At 59.4% G+C, this 12,453-nt stretch overlaps 6 protein-coding genes across 6 annotated transcripts; 2 read left to right on the plus strand and 4 right to left on the minus strand.

Moving 5' to 3' along the window:
- Window positions 1–12: 12 nt before the first annotated feature.
- On the minus strand, window positions 13–603 carry SPBR_09058 (uncharacterized protein; the record flags this gene model as incomplete). Its single annotated transcript, XM_040767184.1, has 2 exons — window positions 13–133; window positions 233–603. 2 exons carry the CDS (start codon window positions 601–603, stop codon window positions 13–15), a joined length of 492 nt encoding a protein of 163 aa, XP_040618600.1.
- Window positions 604–1,110: 507 nt separating this feature from the next.
- Window positions 1,111–2,031, minus strand: SPBR_00901 (NmrA family protein; the record flags this gene model as incomplete). Its single annotated transcript, XM_040759220.1, has 1 exon — window positions 1,111–2,031. One exon carries the CDS (start codon window positions 2,029–2,031, stop codon window positions 1,111–1,113), a length of 921 nt encoding a protein of 306 aa, XP_040618601.1.
- Window positions 2,032–2,469: 438 nt separating this feature from the next.
- Window positions 2,470–3,275, minus strand: SPBR_00949 (uncharacterized protein; the record flags this gene model as incomplete). Its single annotated transcript, XM_040759268.1, has 2 exons — window positions 2,470–3,180; window positions 3,255–3,275. 2 exons carry the CDS (start codon window positions 3,273–3,275, stop codon window positions 2,470–2,472), a joined length of 732 nt encoding a protein of 243 aa, XP_040618602.1.
- Window positions 3,276–3,451: 176 nt separating this feature from the next.
- Window positions 3,452–5,731, minus strand: SPBR_00280 (uncharacterized protein; the record flags this gene model as incomplete). The annotated part of the gene is made up of 2 exons (XM_040758599.1): window positions 3,452–5,329; window positions 5,390–5,731. 2 exons carry the CDS (start codon window positions 5,729–5,731, stop codon window positions 3,452–3,454), a joined length of 2,220 nt encoding a protein of 739 aa, XP_040618603.1.
- Window positions 5,732–6,890: 1,159 nt separating this feature from the next.
- SPBR_00443 (uncharacterized protein) lies at window positions 6,891–8,642 on the plus strand (the record flags this gene model as incomplete). The annotated part of the gene is made up of 1 exon (XM_040758762.1): window positions 6,891–8,642. The coding sequence occupies one exon, from the start codon at window positions 6,891–6,893 to the stop codon at window positions 8,640–8,642; it is 1,752 nt and encodes a 583-aa protein (XP_040618604.1).
- A 1,069-nt stretch (window positions 8,643–9,711) lies between these two features.
- SPBR_00267 (peroxisomal membrane protein) lies at window positions 9,712–12,027 on the plus strand (the record flags this gene model as incomplete). The annotated part of the gene is made up of 1 exon (XM_040758586.1): window positions 9,712–12,027. One exon carries the CDS (start codon window positions 9,712–9,714, stop codon window positions 12,025–12,027), a length of 2,316 nt encoding a protein of 771 aa, XP_040618605.1.
- Window positions 12,028–12,453: the final 426 nt, after the last annotated feature.

Below are 12,453 nucleotides of genomic sequence, written 5' to 3' on the forward strand. Positions count from 1 at the left end.
ACCGCATTCGCTTCACAGATAGCCCTGGATGGAAAACGACGAGATGACAATGACGAGCAGGTTCGCCCAGCCCCAGATGAATGGAATCCATGTCGACATCCAAAACGGACCGGCCAGGTACGCGGCGCCAATGCTGGGTAGGTCGGTCAGCAGGGTTCTCGGTCTCCCCCTTTTGCGTCCGGCGTGCAACAACTCTCTTGCCTCCTGCGCCAGCTGAGGGACAGCAACCTACATCAACCCGACAAAACTGCCGGCAAACAGGGCCTCGATACCCGCGACCACCGTGTACGTCACCGGAATCGTCCACAGGTACCGCCAGTACTCGGGCCGCCCCGAGTAGATGAGCTGCATCGCCAGCGCAATCACGGCGGCGCCCGCGTGGAAGACGGCGTACAGAATCACCGTCCAGAGCAGCGTGAACCGCCAAATGTCGTACAGGTAGTAGAGGCTGCCGTGCGCCGTCGGTGTCTGCGGCGGCCAGTAGAGGCTCGGGAACTCGGGCGTCTTGTAACCGGGCGGCGCCTGGCTGAAGCTGGCATAGGACGTGCCATTGTCCGCGGGCGCGGTCATCGTCGACGATGGCGACGACAGCGACGACGTCATGGCTGCGGTGGTTTCGTTATGGTATGCGCATGTCGCTTTGTTGTCGGGTGTCGGTTGTTTGGTGGATGATTTTGTTTTGGTGATTCTGGCTGTCGCTAGAGCACCTGCCAGTTATTTAGGGGACGTGCCTGTCAAATTGAATAACGCGCTGGAGCTAACGGCTAAGCTGTATCGAGCGCTTATGTAATTCGGGAGGCCCTTGTAAAAGTGCAAAACACCACTTAAAAGTCACATATGCTCCATAGTCAAGGGTACATCAATATCCCCAGATGCACTCGTATTCCACGTTTATCATGTATGACTTTTATTGAAACCCATGGGAGGATACTAATAGCGGTTTCTTTTTCAATTTTTCATTGTATGTTGCGAATGCAAGGGCCACACTGATTATCATTGACGGTGTCGTTAGCGTATAACTATAACCACTCTAGACTCCTGCTCCGGCCAAATCGACCGGGCAGATACATTTTCGATGCCTTAGATCCTTTCTTTGTACAAGTCTGTCGGCTACAGCTTGTCAAGTCCCTGAATGTACTGCTGCACGTCTGTCATGGGAATGTGGCGCTGCGCGTTGACCGTGATGTCTTTGTCCCAGGCCACGCCACGGCCCTGCGCAAAGGTGTCCCGATACTTGACCATGGTGTCGTCGGGCCGTGCTGCCACCTGCTGCTGCAGCGCGCCCAGATCCCACAGCTCGCGCTTGAACGTGGTTGCATAGTGTGCGTCCAGCAGGTCGGCCACGTCGCCGTACGAGACGGTGTCACCGGCCACGTAGACGACCTGTCTCTGTATGCCCTGCGGATCGAGGAGAATGTCCGCCGTGACGGTGCCAATGTCCGCGGGCGTCGTCACCGTGATGCGGTTGTCCCACTGCCCGAGGCCCCGCACCGTCCGCTGCGGCCGGTCCACCACGCCGAACGCGGCCAAAAACAAGAAGCTCATAAACAGGCCCGTCGACACAATGATCCAGTCGGTCGTCGTGTTGTCGGGCGACCGCAGCAAAGCGCGCACAGCCAGCTGCTCGTCAAACAGGTCCTGCGTGCTGCCCGCGCCGATGGCGTCGTAGTCCATGCCGAACTGCCAGGGCACGTAGCGCGGGACGCGGGCCTGCAGGGCGGCCTGGCTCAGCTTGGTCTGGGTGCCGGCGGGGAGGCCCATGCCGTTGCAGGAGACGACGGTGTGGTAGCGCCCAAAGACGGCGGCCAAGTCGGCCACGGACGCCGAAACAACGTCGGCCGTTTCGAAATGCACGTGTAGGTCGTCCTGCAGGTGCCGGAGCAGCTGGGCCCGGGCCGGGTCGGCCGCCGACGAGGATCCACGCAGCAGGACCGCGATCTTGGTGTCGCTGCGCTTCGGGTGGCGGGCCAATGCTTCAAGAACTGCGATGCCAAGCTCGCCGGCACCGAGGACCAAGATGCCGTCAGCCATTGTGGGAAACTAAAATATAGAGCACTTAAAATACAACACGACAGAGTTTGAATTGGTCGGAAGGGATTGCCTTTCCTGTATTTTCGTACGTCAAGACCTGAAAGATTGGCTGTCAAGCTGTATTTATAGGCTTTCATGACAGAGCTTGGCATCGGTTCATTTTGTCGAATTGGGAGTCGAAGGATCGCGGGCTTAGTATTAAGTCCGTCCCCCAAGACATTGTTTTTTCATCGACGATTCCAGAACAATTAGTCAGGAACTGATGAAGCTGATTGTGCCTAGCCAGACAAAGAGCAGTGGGAGACCGTAACGTAAATATTGTCCTATTTGTCCTATTTGTCCTGTATATTGTAAAAAATGATTTGGATGCTTTCTGTCTATAAATTTTTGTTTGTCACCAAGAACGACCCGCTAGTGACACTATAGAGCTCTTCACTTTTATACCCCTCCCGTCGCGGTAGCCGAATCATCGAGCACTATATTGCACTCCCCTGCAATGATCTGCACCGGATACACATCCAACCTTTTGCTAATACAGAGCTGAAGGGCGTCGTTCAGTCCTAGGTAGGTGCCCTGCACCGTGTTGTTTCCCCTGACGTACGTCCTTGCGGCCGTCCGTTTCGCCAGCCAGTTCTGAACAACATTTCTTTGCAGGCCCATGGCCAGCACGAGCCGTGTTGCATTGACAGTCTGGGCCTGGGGCCGGTAAGGTATTGCCCTTTCATTCCACCACAAGACGCTGTACGCGGGCGGCAGTGGCGCAGACAGAAAGAGGTAGTTTTTCAAGACATTGGGTGGCTCTTCTGGCGCAGGCAGACCGGGCATGACAAGCGGCGCAGGATCTAGGCCCAGCCTCTGGCACAGGAACCAGCCGTCTTCAAAGGGAATCCACGGCTGGCCGTGCCGCTGAGACACCACGCCGTGGCCGGCGAGGAGCCGCAAACAGGTGCTGCGCGTGGTAGCGTCTGCCTGGGCCGCCGTGCAAATGTCGGCGACATTCAACCAGCCATCCGCCGCGTCCGCACGGACTCGCGGTGCCTCGAAGGGGTCCTGATGTGGCAGCCCTGCCAGATCGGCGTCATTGAACACCGCGGCGTCCATGGTGCCGGTAGCCCGCCGGTCGCGCTGCCGTCGGTTTTGGAACCAAACCTGGATAGAGACAATCATTAACACGACGCAAGGCAGAGAAGAGAAAAATAGATGGACTAGGCGGCATGTCCTACCTGCAGTTGTTTCTTGTCCATCGAGACTGTCTGCAGAATACGAATGTAATCCGCATTGCTCGGTCGAGGATTCCATAGGTATTCTGTCTCGAGCAGCTGTCTATTGAGTTGTCTTGATAAGCCAAAGAGTAGGCCGGTTAGTTGGTGTCCGTGAGAGTTGTGTGCTGAAATGTACGACATGCAGAAACGGAAATAACTCACGACGTTGATTTCCTGCGCCGAATAGGTCTGCTGGTGGCTCGGGCGTCGCTGCCTGGCAGTTCTTCCACTCTCGAATCTTCGCCGTACTCGTCGTTTCCGTGTTCTTCGTTGCTTCCCTCATCATAGCCGTCATCATTGGCAGCATCGTCGTTGTCGTGGTCGTGGTCGCCGTTGTCAACATTGCCATTATCGTTGCCGTTGATTTCGTCATCATCAGCAGCTTCGTCCTGCACTTCCCCCTCCACTTCCGCGTCTTCGGCTTCCTCTGAATTGGCGTTTTCGTCCTCGTCAGCACCTCCTTCTGGCGCATTCTCGCCAGCGTCTCCTGTTGGCGTTCGCTCGGTCGGCTTACCATCCTGCCGCAAAGATGCACTGGCGCCGGGCATTGACTGGAACCAGCCATCATCGTGTGGAGAAGCGGAATTGCCATGTGCGCTACCTAATGCATATTCAGTGTCGACAGCACCAGCAAAGCCGCCGTTCTGGCTGTGCAGAGAGTCAAGTCCCCCCAGCGACGAAAAGCTCGGTGTCGTGTCAGACGCCGGCTCAGCGGCGTGGCCATCATCCTGTCCGAGTCGAGCGAGAGAGGAGAAGCCACCAAGGGCATGCATAGGGTCCAACCAGCAGCCGTCGTGCAAGTCCAACCCTGACTCGTCCTCGTCGTTCCCAGTCTGCTCTGGGGCCTGGCGGCCGCCATCTGAAGCCCATTGCTGCTGCACACTCCCGTACGAGGCCGTGTCTAGGATATCGCTGTCGGTGTCGACAACGTTACCCGATGAATTGTATTCCCAGCCTGGTTGGTTTGTTGCATCGCTCAGCACACTCGCTATCGACGACCGGGACGCATGGTGGCGCCGAGGGGAAGGCGGCGATGGCGCTGTGGACCTGGCGCTTCGTGTAGGACGGCCGCCTCGTGACGTGATAGCATGCGACTGCTTCTGGCGCTTCCGTCCTTCTGCCACAGACGACGAGGATTGGCGAGCACTGTGCCTGGCTGTCGCGTAAAGCGACGCAGCGTGGCGGCTATTGTGTGGACCCAGTTCTTCGGCAATGCCAGAGGTGGAGGCGTCCTCGTCTTGCAGCGGCGATGGCCCCGAAGCCGCTTCTGCTTCTGCGGGGAGCAGACCAGAGGGGGTGTCGGCGATTTCGGTGGCGATTTCAGATGCGTCGTGTCCCTCGCCATGCCATTGGCCAGGGAGGAAGATCTGCGTTTGCAGGTCTGGGACAAGGCCATGGGTGTCCAGAGCGTCGTCGAGATCGGAGCTGTCCTGGAAAAACCCGTGGGCCAGGCACTCGCGTGCCGACGGCCGGTCATCAGGACGGTCCGCAAGCAGGCGGACGACCAGGTCATACTGTGCTGGGGGGGACTGGTTGGTGGCGGCGAGCAGCTGTCTCTGCCGCAGGACAGCGCGGAGGCAGTCCCATGGTCCGGTGGCGTTTGTGAGGTCCACCGAAATCCCCAGCAGATTGAGAGCGACAACGCCCATCGCAAAGATGTCCACCTTGTTCGACCAGCGCCCGCGCCGCGTGAAGAGCTCGGGCGCGAGGTACAAGGGCGTGCCGCAGTTTGTTTTAAACGACGACACGTCGGTGGCAAAGCCAAAGTCGACGAGCTTTGTATGGATGGGATTGCGGCTCACCAGGATGATGTTGGCGGGCTTGACGTCCCTGTGCGTGACCTTTTTGCCGTGGAGGTACGCCAATGCCTCGAGCAGCTGCCGCAGCACTTCGCGTGCCTCGCCCATGCGCAGCGGTGCGTAGTTGTTTCTCGGATCCATGTATTCTTGGAGGTTGAGCCCCTCGACGTATTCCATGATGAGCTGCGGAGACTGGCCGGACACGTGGTTGTACGCCACGTACCGAACAATGTGTTCCTAGATCGTGCGTTGTTAGTGCGGAGATATCTCGAGTGCAAGTGGGAAGGCAGAACATACGTGGTTCAGGCGCTGCAACGTCGCCGGCTCTTGCCACCGCGCTTTCTCGGGCTTGTTGTACAGTTTCATGGCATACACATCGCCAGTGCGTCTTTCAACAGCTCTGTATACTTCACCATATGCTCCCCTCCCCAGCCGGCGATCCTGAACATAGACAGGCGGCTGTTTGGAAGCATTGGTAGTCTCCGGCTGTGTGCTCAGTCTTAGCTGGGCAACGCTCAAGGCACCGCCCACGCCGGCGTAGGTCTTGCAATAATTCTTCCATCCCACAGGATCGTCAAAGTGCTGGATTTGAAAGTGCAAATCGTTGCCGATTCTGATGTCTGCCGTTTCGAGATTCATCAACGCCTGGGTGCTCTTTAACAATTTTCTATGAGCCTCCCAGGAGAAATGAACCATGGTACCGTGTTTTGAAACATTTTTCACGATGAGGGTGCCGGCGTTTGCCTTCAAGTTCAGACGCATATGAATATGAGTATCGCTGATCCTGGCGTCGTTGAGCACGATGTCGCACTTGTCTATATTCTTGCCAATCACGAAGCCAAGAATATTGTCCTTTGGAATGTGGTCTGTCGTGACTCGAAGGATAAGAGGTGGGGACCAGTCAGGCGCAGGCGTGCCGTGGTCTCCGTAGACCGAGTCCGCATGCTGACTAGCAACATCGCCGTCTTCAGTTGGCGGTGTCTCGCTGGAAAAAAAATTCTTGTTATGTTCGCCATCAAGGAGCGCTAGGGGCCCCTTTACAATGAAAATGGTCTTGTGATCGGCCATTGTGAGACCCGGTACTGTTGTGTCGCTAGCTCGCGTGTTGTTTGAATACCGATGCTTGGACGAAATCAGAAGTGCAGAGGGAATAAAATGAGGAAATGAAGTGCGGTGTAGAGGTCAGTCTGCGAGAAAAAAGACAGTGAAAAAAAGACAGTGAGAAAAGAGCCTGTGAGAAGAGAGTCTGAGAAGAGAGTCTGAGAAGAGAGTCTGACAAGAGAGTCTGACAAGAGAGTCCGAGAAGAGACACTTCAATAGAAGAGACTACAAAAAAGAGACTACAAGAAGAGAGGAGAAACAAGCAAAAAATGAGTCTGGGGCGAGAAGAAATAAATAGAAAGAAAAAAAAGACCCGACTTGAAACGAGCATCTCTGTGAACGTTTCTCCTGCTCTGCAGCCTAGTTTTGCACATTCTTATATCGTGTTGATATGAATTTGGTTGGTTTGGAGGGTGCGAGTGTTGGAAGCGCTGTCAAGGACCCACACACACTAATTTGGTTGGCGCCCGTTGACCCGTCGAGGCGGTACGGGGCTGGCCGCAAGGCCGCCTGCCAAAGTGGAATAGAGGCAGAGCGCTTAAAATGAGGGGACTGCGACGCGACGAGAAGTGGCTGCATCTTCCAACGGCCGCATCCCAAACACGACGGCCAGATTATTGCCATCGCGCGCTCTCTTCCACCGCTGCCCACACAAGACAACATCTCTCCTTCTTCGAACTGCGACAACCACATCGCGATGGCCGCTTCCAAACCGGCCACCGCTGCGAGCCGCGCGGACTCCTCCAAAGAACGCATGCTTTCGCAGCGCCGGCACCACAGGCAACTAAACCAAGCGGCTAACGAAGTTAGCCACCAGTTGGCACACCTTGCGAACCTCGAACGGCCAGGCCTATGGATACTACACCACGAAGACCTCTATCGGCCAGGCATCGACACGCGGCCGCATTCTCGCGATCCTGATAGAGAGATTCCCCTCAGTCTTCCAGGCCTAAAGCAAGGCACCATTTGGGACGGAAAGGGACCGGCACCCGACTTTAACGACGTTGCGTTCTGGGAGGCAAAACGCAGCGAACTCGGCGAGAAGATCAAAGAGGTCGAGGCGGGGCGTGTGCAGCCTCGTTTTATGCCGGAGGAGCTGAAGACGATCGAGTCATTGGAGCAGCAGGCCGGCCATGTCTTTCATGCAGTACTGGAGACCAAACGGTGCGCCATACGAAATTCAAAGTTTGGAGTGTTCAACACGCTCTTTCTCCTTGCAAAACTCGGGCGTCCCGGGCAATGGATTCTGCACAACGAAGACCTCTACCATCCTGCCATCGATACCCGCCCAGATACACGCGCACACCAGACCAGCATCGTGATCCGCGATGCCACCTACGACGGCAGCACGCTGTTTTTGGGCGACGGCGAGCTTCTTATTAACTTTGAGCTTACCTGGCCTGGGAGCCTACCAACACCAGACTTTGCCGACCTTCCTTTTTGGGAAACAAAATTCAAGGAGCTGACCGGCAAGCTGATTGAAGCCGAGGAGGGACTTGTGCAGCCCCGTTTCACGCCCGAGGAGCTGCATACACTGGAGCTGCTGGAAGCCGACACGAGCCACGCTTTCGCAGTGTTTGCCAGAGAAGCGAAAGCCAATCCCCCCGTCAAGGACACGCCCGAATCGCGAGCGCGGGCGAAGTCGCTGTTTCTGTTGCAATCCAGATGTGTGAACCAACTGGAGTCGCTGTGGGACCACGGACTTGCTGGGAAGTGGGTGGTGCACGGCGAAGACTTGTATGTTCCGAAATACGACACGCACTTCCGCGAGCGCGACGCAGACGGCGAAGACGGCGCCGGTACCGGCTACGTGCTCATCGACAGCGACCTCGACCTTCGTTTGGACACCCGCTTCAAGCCGGCACCGCTCGACGACCTCGAGACGGTGGCCTACTGGGAGCAGAAGCTGGCCGCGCTGGGCAACACGTACGAGGACGTGCGCGCCGGCCGGTTGACGGCGCACCACTTCTCCAAGGGCGAACGGATGCGCATCGCGCTGCTTGACCGCGCCATCGACGAGGAACTCGAGGCGCTCAGCAGGGGTGCGACCAACAACACGGGCCGGCGCACGGACACGGTCGCAGCGTGGCTGGGCGGGGGCACGAACACGGCCGCCGCGACACCTTGGCCGGACGAGCCAGGACGGCAACGGACGCAAACACCGTCACCGCTGCGGAGTCTCAGCGATGGGCCGGCCGCCGCCGTTGGACCGCAGCGACAAGCAGCGGAGACGAAACGCAAGCCGGAGGCTCGGAAGAGAAAGCGCGCAGCAGACGAAGAGCACGAGCCGCCGAACCGTGGACGCGGGCAGCGCGCGACCAAGCGCAGCAAACAGCGCGGCGCTGCAACACCACGCCCGACCACAGGACGACGAGCGCGACCAACAGACACAGCCCCGTTGCGAAGGAGCGCTCGCATCGCAGCGCAGCCACCAAAAAGCTACAGATGACGCTGTCTGTGAGTGGCAAAGCGTATTTCAGGACATTTCTAGGACGCGCCGTTTTTGGCGTCATCAGAATATGGGACCCGCTCAGCTGTCGAGACGGCGACGCCCAAGCGGCCTCGGAAGGAGAGAGAATGGGAGATTTGACTTCAGAGGTGAATCCCACGAAGACAGCGTGGTGCAAAAGACGCTATCACCATGGCATTGCTGTATGCTCGCCAGGATCTACCGCTTCGGACTCTCTGATGTCCTCCCAGCGAACTTGTCTGGGCGGTACCGGCGCAGTCCCTGTATGCTGACTCCTTTATTGGTACTTACCGGCGGCTGAAGGGCATATCCTGTTGAGTCCTTTCTCGTGTGCAGAGCATGCCTTCCGTGTGGCAGCTGTTGGACTGCCGGGGGGGCAGCGATCCTTGTACCATATAATTGTGTCTTTAAGCATGCTGTTAAAATGCGGCTGCTTGCCAATAAAGGCCCCCTTACGTACTACCGTAACAGAGGGCCTGTTTCGTGCGTCCAAATAAAGAAATTGCAATACCAAAAGCCTACCAACCGGACCCTAAATTCAAGATCCAAGTACAAGTGCGATTTGACAAGCAATACGACCAAGCCATAGAGCAGGTCAGGCCGGTCTCAGGATCATGGTCGAATCGTTCTGCATGTAAACTGCTTGCCGGACTCGCTGTAAGAGGCGGAAATGATGAATCTGAAGATCACGATGCGTGGACAGAAGGGTATACCGAAGCCAATGAACTCCAGGCGGCACGAATTGGCATTCGGATCGCATGCAGTCGTATTGACAAATTGTCGGATATGGACTAGCGCTCTGGTACATTTGATGACTAATATTCCAGGACTCCACTCAGCGCCTGTCCCATACCTCGGCAGTGTGATTAGCGATTAGCAGCAAGCATCGCACCTGCCATGTTAGCACATGGCTGCAACCAATTTCAGCTCCATCCAGAAAACGAAAGAGCGACACAGCAAACAATAACACTGCAAGCAACGACACGACAATACCCACGCGTTTCGCTTCAGTCGCCGGCAATTGCGCGCACGCACAAAGCAGCCGACGATGGCGACCGAGCGGCTGCTCAAGACGACGCTCGCGCTGTACCACGACGGCGGCCATCCACACCATCCGCAACCACCCAGCGACCGCATCTTTGCCAGCACCACCTCGCTGCTGACGACGCTCACAAATCCGCTCAATGTCACGCTCCTGACCTCGCACTTTCTGACGGCCCCGGCCATCTGGGGCCCGCTCGCGGGCCCAGCGGCCACAGCCTCGTCCGAATCGGCCGCGCAGACGTGCTTCCGCGTCGTCAGCGTCTTCAACACGGCCGGCCTGCACGTGCGGCGGCACGAGCTCGAAGAGGCAGCGGCCCACCGGGCAGGGCTGGCCGGGTCGGCGGCGTACCGGCGGGGCGTCAAGGAGGACCGGCGGCCGGGAAGTGAAGACTGGGCGCGGGCGGTGGCCCAGGGCGCCGACGGCAAGTCGCCGCGCTGGCGGCATTTGTTGGTGCTGGTGGGCGTGCTGTTGGGGCTGGGTGGCGGCGACAAAACGTCTCCGCAAAAGCAAGCACAGACGCAAGAGACGCTGTCGCGCAGCCGGCGGGCGGCCCTGGAGCAGGGCGTGGTGGCGGCGGCCAACCTGGCGCTGGCGGAGCACCACCACCCCGAGGACCCCGAGCACGCGGTGAGCCGGTACGCCGTGGTGATGGGCCTCAACTACGCGTTGTCCCTGCTGTCGGAGCACGCACGGGCAAACCTGCAGACGGACGCGCTGCTGCCGGCGATCGCCGACGTGCTGGCCGGACCGTTTGGGTTTGACGGCGGGCGGATCGTGGAGGCGGTGGCGCGTGACCCTCTCGTGTCGCTGCAACCGCCGCCCAATAGCGGCCTGCACTGGCCCGAGGCGTCGGGGTCGTTCCAGCACCTGCGGCGCCGCGAGACACAACAGGCCCTGTCGATTGTGGCCAGCGCGGGCCCGCTCGCGACCATGGCGGCGTTTGCCGTGGAGCGTGCGGCATCGCCGCAGGCCGTGCTGGTGGTGCTTGACGCGCTGCTGGCCCTGGCGGACTCGGCCGGCGCGCGCTGGACCGCGGCACGGATACTCCATAGGCCCGCCCTCGCACCAGCAGAAGGGGCAGCGGCGCTCCTCAGTGCCGAGACGGCACAGACGACATGGCCGCTGCTGTGGCAGCACCTCAAGAAGATTTTGTACACGGCGGCGGTCGTGCTGCAGGCCATTGTCGGACGCAGCCTGCTGGACCGCGCGCTGGCCTCGGACAGCGTCGCGCCGCAGCTGGCGGTCAAGGCCCTGCGCGTGCTGCACGGGCTGGACTTTGTGGCGTCGCACGACGGCGCCGGCCACTTCCAGGCGTACCAGTTTGCCTATCTGGCGTCCATTGACATTCTGGCGCGTTATCCGCGTGCCGCGGCAGAGTTCTTGAGCCAATTGGTGGCTGCCCGGCCACCTGCTACGACTGCTACGACAGACGACCCTCTACGGTTAACATCCGACCTCTTCTACCTTAACCTCGCCGAGCACTTTGCCGCCGTCCTGCCCGTCGAGGACTGCGACCGCCTCCTCATCCAGCCGGCGCTGCCGTACGTGGCGCCCGCGACCGTCTCCGCCCTGCCCTCCCACATTGCCTACTCGCCGCGCATGGTCGAGGTCTTTGAGGCGGCACACAGCGCCACGCTCTCTGTGCTGTCGTGCCCACACAACGCTGCCATTGCCGCCGCCCTCGGCCCCGTGTACGCCGAGGCCCTCTTTGCGTCGTTCCCCGCGCGCATCTCTGCGCGCCAGTTCCGCCTCGCGTTCAAGACGCTCATCCAGATCCTCTCGCCGCCGTTCCCCGTGTACGCGACGCACCCCGACCTCGCCGAGACGCTGCTCGAAATGGTCCGCTTCAAGGCCCTGGGCGCCGCCACCGTCCCCCTGCCGGCCAACCCGAGCGAGGCGCAGGGCGAGCCTCCTCTCGCGTCGAGCAGCAGTGCCGGGCTGGTGACGGAACAAAGCGCGCTCGTGCTCACGCTCATTGACGCCCTCCCCTTCCTGGCCCTGCCGGTGCTCGAGGAGTGGATGACCACGGCGGCCGAGACCATATGGTGCATCCAAGACGCCCATGCGCGGGGCGGCCCCCTGCGGCAGGCGGCCCAGCGCCGCTTCTGGGAGGTCCTGGGCGGCGGCGAGATGGACGTCGAGCGCGCCGCCATTGGCGTCGCGTGGTGGGGCAACGGTGGCGGCGGCGAGCTGGTCTTGACGGGCCAGCGCGGCGGTGCGCGGTTTGCGCAGCAGCGGGCGACGGCGGCGACGACGGCGGCCGGCGGGCCCGTGGTCATGAGCGGTGCGCTGCCCGGGCCCCCGGCGAACAAGCTGTAGGGACTCGAAGGTTGGAGGGGGCAGGGATCATGGTGTATATTACTGTAGCATAGCATGGGTTTCTGTAGGCTCTTCACCGATACCAAAACGACGATACCGTGCAACGACTGTGTGAGCGCATGCCAAGACTGCCAAGCTGCGGATGTCCAGAGCTCTGGCCAGCTACGATCTCCATGTTCCTAGTGACCGTGCCTGCGGGGCGTGTAAAGCGCATCTTTCCTCACGTCATAGCTTGTATGCGATGGTGTCCTCTATCTTTCGCGCGCACATTGCTCTGCGCCTTCCTCGCGTTGTTCTACTTCTCTACTCTCTGTCTCCAGCTCTTTCCCAGTCTGCACATCTCGGCCCCCGGCATCACAGTGTCACAGCCCCTAGTGGGCAGGCCACGCAATGCCTCTTTCCTAGATGGGTAAATTCATTTTCCGT

This window comes from Sporothrix brasiliensis, assembly GCF_000820605.1.
Source record: "Sporothrix brasiliensis 5110 chromosome Unknown Cont19, whole genome shotgun sequence".
NCBI lineage: Eukaryota > Fungi > Ascomycota > Sordariomycetes > Ophiostomatales > Ophiostomataceae > Sporothrix > Sporothrix brasiliensis.